This window comes from Eurypyga helias, unplaced genomic scaffold (genome assembly GCF_000690775.1).
Source record: "Eurypyga helias isolate BGI_N326 unplaced genomic scaffold, ASM69077v1 scaffold20440, whole genome shotgun sequence".
NCBI classification, from domain to species: domain Eukaryota; kingdom Metazoa; phylum Chordata; class Aves; order Eurypygiformes; family Eurypygidae; genus Eurypyga; species Eurypyga helias.
The window spans coordinates 3,524-7,768 of record NW_010224035.1 but is presented as its reverse complement, the minus strand read 5'-3'; the positions used below and the strand labels follow the sequence as shown (position 1 = coordinate 7,768).

At 50.6% G+C, this 4,245-nt stretch overlaps 1 protein-coding gene across 1 annotated transcript in view; it reads right to left on the bottom strand.

The window, feature by feature from the left end:
• Positions 1 to 4,245, bottom strand: part of TPD52L2 (tumor protein D52-like 2) — a 13,409-nt gene that overhangs the window by 5,851 nt on the left and 3,313 nt on the right. The window contains exon 4 of the mRNA XM_010160243.1: positions 1 to 82. This exon is cut by the window's left edge and continues 1 nt beyond it. Coding sequence (XP_010158545.1) covers positions 1 to 82 — 82 coding nt within the window. The remainder of the gene's footprint in view (positions 83 to 4,245) is intronic.

The following is a 4,245-nucleotide window of genomic DNA, read 5'->3' as shown; positions in this document are numbered from 1 at the left end:
GCTGATAACGGAACCTACGTTGGAAAGGGCTGCTGAAGTCTTCTGTCCCGCCTGGGAAAGGGTTTCCTGGGTCTTCTTATAACTAAAGAGAAATAAAACCCATCAGCAATTGAATTGAGGGGTAGGATCTGAAAGCAATAGCATCCCACTCCCCATTTTGACAAAGGAACCCGTGTTAAAGGAGAGCAGCAAGGTTAGCGAGCTGCACTGACTTCACTGACACAGCCCCTTCCAGTCTCACCTACCCCCAAAGATCTGAGGTTTCTCAGAGAGCAGCACGTGCACGATTAACCTTCCCACACACTCACTCCACCGTTCTGACCTCACGGCAAACCTGAGGGACCTTTGCAAAGAAAGCCCGAACCAAAACAATTTTCCACGTGGAAACCAAAGTACAGCATCATATCCTGGTTGTAACTATCCTAGTTACAACTACTGCTTGGTCTCCTTGAGAAAATAAGTGTAGGAACCGATCCCATAATATCCCTGTGGCCTTGAAGTCAGGCTGGTGGAGCGTTAGGTTATGGAGGAAAGGGGCAGGACCAGCGTCACAGCAGAGAACAAACGCAGGAATCCGCGTTCTCTACAGCTTGCTGTTCAGAAATCAAAGGGTAGAGAAGGTTCCTATCAGTTACCAGCGACCACAATCCCTAAGAAGCCCGACAGCTCTATTCGTCAGCCGATTACAGCGGAGTTGGTACCGGAGCTGGAGAAGACCAGCACGTGAGAATCTTTGTTTCCCTCAGACGAGGCATCTCGGGAGCAAAGTCTTGGAACCACTTCCAATAACTCACCCTCCCCAGGCTACTCCACCGCTGGCAATTAACACCTAGTTTAGGGCATCCTTCAAGTCACAAAAAAAAACACCACACACAACTCGGGCTGGAAAACAAGTTCAAAAATCTAAGCCATGTTTTCTTACTCCAAATATTTAGACTTGAGATTACTTTTTTGCCTGCCTAGGATGTTGAGAAGGGCATTGTAAACAGCCTGACGGTCTCTCATGCCTGAGCTCCCAAGGCCGAAGCACCCTGATGGCAGCTGACTTGTTTCCACCTCCTCCTCCCCAGAAAAGCGCGTGGGAGACAGCCCCTGAACTGCAACATGCTGGTTTGCTGGGATTTCCCTGAAGGCCAAGGTAAGTTATTTCTGAATCAAGAATGTACACAACCAAACCAGCTTTACCTTCCCTCTTCCTGCTCCTGAATGAAAATCCCTATAACCCACATGTTTTTCAGACCAATTCCTCTTGAATCCAGTGACTCCAGAAGCAGCTGAGTAGACCCCAACAGCAAGGTCTCCATCCTACTTCTCCACAGCGCCACCTCTTGCAAGAAGTAGCCTAATCAGGACAATTTAGGAGCGAACTGCTCGGCATCAAACACTGCTCACTCTTACCTGTGCCCTCCTATCACAATAACCACGTCTCAAACCCAGGGCCAAAGCTGTGCTGGAGGAGGAGGATCTCGATTCCTCTCAGACTCCTCCCCGGCTGAGTCCTGCGCCAGAGCAGCGATGAATGTTTTATGGACTCTGAGGACACCACCACACCGTGCACACACTGCAAACGCCCAGGTCTAGCCTCAGCAGATAAAAGGCAGAGGTTTCCCAGCTGTATTTTCCACACCTGACAGCAGTATTCTTGAGAGAACAGAAGATCTAGCACTCTGCTCCTTCAGCACGAGTGTCCTCTGTCACGATGCCAGCACAACGCTGCTGACACAGCGATCTAGAGCAAGGCAACCATCCCACTGAAATATAAACTTGGAAGAGGAAAAAAAAAAAAGGCAGCAGGCAGCTCAGGTCGCTCAGATCTAGCCCTGCATCACAGCTCCCACACATGTACAGACCTCCGCCACTGCGGCGCAGGAGGCAGAGCCAGGCAAGCGCAGCCGAGAGGAGCGGCTTCAACCCAGAGCTGCCGTCGGGCATGTGTGGAACTGCATCCTCGACAGCAGGGATCGGGTTATACAAGACTTTATTGCAACCTCACTACGCCCAGCCCTGACCCAGAAGTCACAGCTGCTCTCCTGCACGAGACACAGCCGGGTCTACCACGGCTTTTAAATCACATTCACTCACTTTCTTCCCTCCACCAGTACAAAGCACAATGGAATAATCCAAATCTGGGGGTAACGAATACGAGCGCTGATTAAAACTGCGCTCCACGAACAGGCACTTGGCTGCAGAAGTGATCCCTGCCCTGCAGCGTTCATCCTGTGGTATTCCAACACTTCACTGCATCCCCTTCCTATAACCCTGACAGACCTGCACCCTCAAATCCTCCTTTATCCATTGATACCAGCTTCCTCACACTTGCTCCTACTCAGCGACCACTGCCTGTGCTGTCTGGCTAAGTGCACCAACCCTCTAACCCATCTGGCATCCTGGTTACCACAGAACTGGAGCCAGGGGCAGACGGGGCTGGTTTCTGGCCTAGGTACTGCTTGAGAGGGCAAGGGAAGCTCTGCGCCGGGAACAGCAGCCACCAGGAAATTCAGTGGGTCACAAAATCACCGTAAGGTCACGCGTCAGGCTCATTCCCAGCTCACTCAGGATGCTTGTTAGTTGTAACGCAGAGAAGCTCAAAACAACAACAGGAAAGAGAATGCATTTGCATTAAAAAAACCCAAAATGTAAAACCTCATCCTTGGATTTCTTGAACTTGACTCCTCACATTTACTGAGCTTCAGACAAAGGAAGCAGAAATTCCATTTGTTTTGTGGAACATTGCTGGAGTTGTTTTTTAAGCCCCCTCACATCTGTTTTAATCAGCATCTGCCTTGCTAGCGTGAACTGTCACTCCGTCTAGTGCCAAAGCAAGCAGGAAAACTAGTGTGCCACAGCTACTGTGGCCATAAGGGCTCTACAAAAACACTCTTCTGCCACATTTCAGGGGCTTATTCAGCCCAAGGAAACAGATAGGACAAGTTTTCTGTTCTAGCAGGCACGCCCAGGGTGGAACTCTGATTAAACACCGCTGGAGTCAGTCCCGCTGTCTCCAAGCTCACTCTGTTTAGTGAAATAATGACAAGTTACACCTTCTTGTAAAGACACAGAGAGCACAAAGTTGACTGCACACTTCAAAGCCCTCTCTGATACTCCTTATCTCCACTCATCTTTCACCTGCTTTATGAAGAAAACCTTCTATTCACACACTGCCAGCTCAAGCGACTACATTTCCTACCCACTCCAGAGAACAGCAAAAGCTGATTTACCTAACACCCACCTCACCACGGCTTAAGTCAGCTCAGGAAACCACGACACTACCTAACCGCTCCCACTGCGTCACTGTAAAGGATTCCCGGGAAAGATGCAGGGAGAAGGTCAGCTTCCATCATCTAGTCCAGATGGGGATAAGAACATGGCAGGGAGCCCTTCCCAGGCAACGGCTGGAGTAAAGCAGCTGCGAGGTGCAAGCTGCTCAAGTCCATTTTGGGCCCCGAGGGGACAGAACAGCCACCCTGGACGCTACAGCTCCACCTGTTCTCATCAGGTAGCGGCACAGGGAAAAGCTCCTGCTCCCTGCAGAGCATGGCGAGGGGAAGGAGAGGTGGGTCTGGCTATTCCACAGCTCCACAGCTGAAGTTACGGCGTGTGGGCTCAGCCCGTTCTGCTTGGAGAAGAGTATCGCTCGGACCACAATGAAATCACTCGGTGACCAGAGGAAAAGCTCCCTCTCCCACAAGAGGCACTTGTCAGGTTAAAAAAGTGAAAGCTAGAAAGTTTAAACAGATCTAGTCAAGAGAGAGGGCTGTGAGCAGGGGCAGAGAGCGTTAGTGGCAGCTCTGCTAAGCGTGTGTTAATGCTGAAGGCTGAGACACTCACGCTTCTGATTGAGTTAGTTTTTCATTCCAGTCCTCCAGTGTGCTGCTGGCTGAAAGATATCTACAAACACAACGCAGGTTAGATACGGCGCCACGTCACGCAGATGCTTCTTCTGACGCTTTCCCTGTGATCAGCGTCCCTTTGCACTTACGCTACCGTGGGGTTTATTTGTCAGAAGGAAAAGAGCCGGGTGAGAGGCAGGAAGACACCTAAGCCGCAGTTGCTTTCTTATTCCAGCACGTTCACACACCGAGCACAAGGACACAAAACCTGCAGTTCAGAAGGCGTCAGGAATCGGAATGCTTTGCATCTCCTGCTCCCTTCCCACACACCGCGTGGTGACGACAAACTAAAAGCACAGAGCAGTGACCTGAGCTCGAGGCCAAAACAGTAAATCTGACCACCACACCCAAGGCA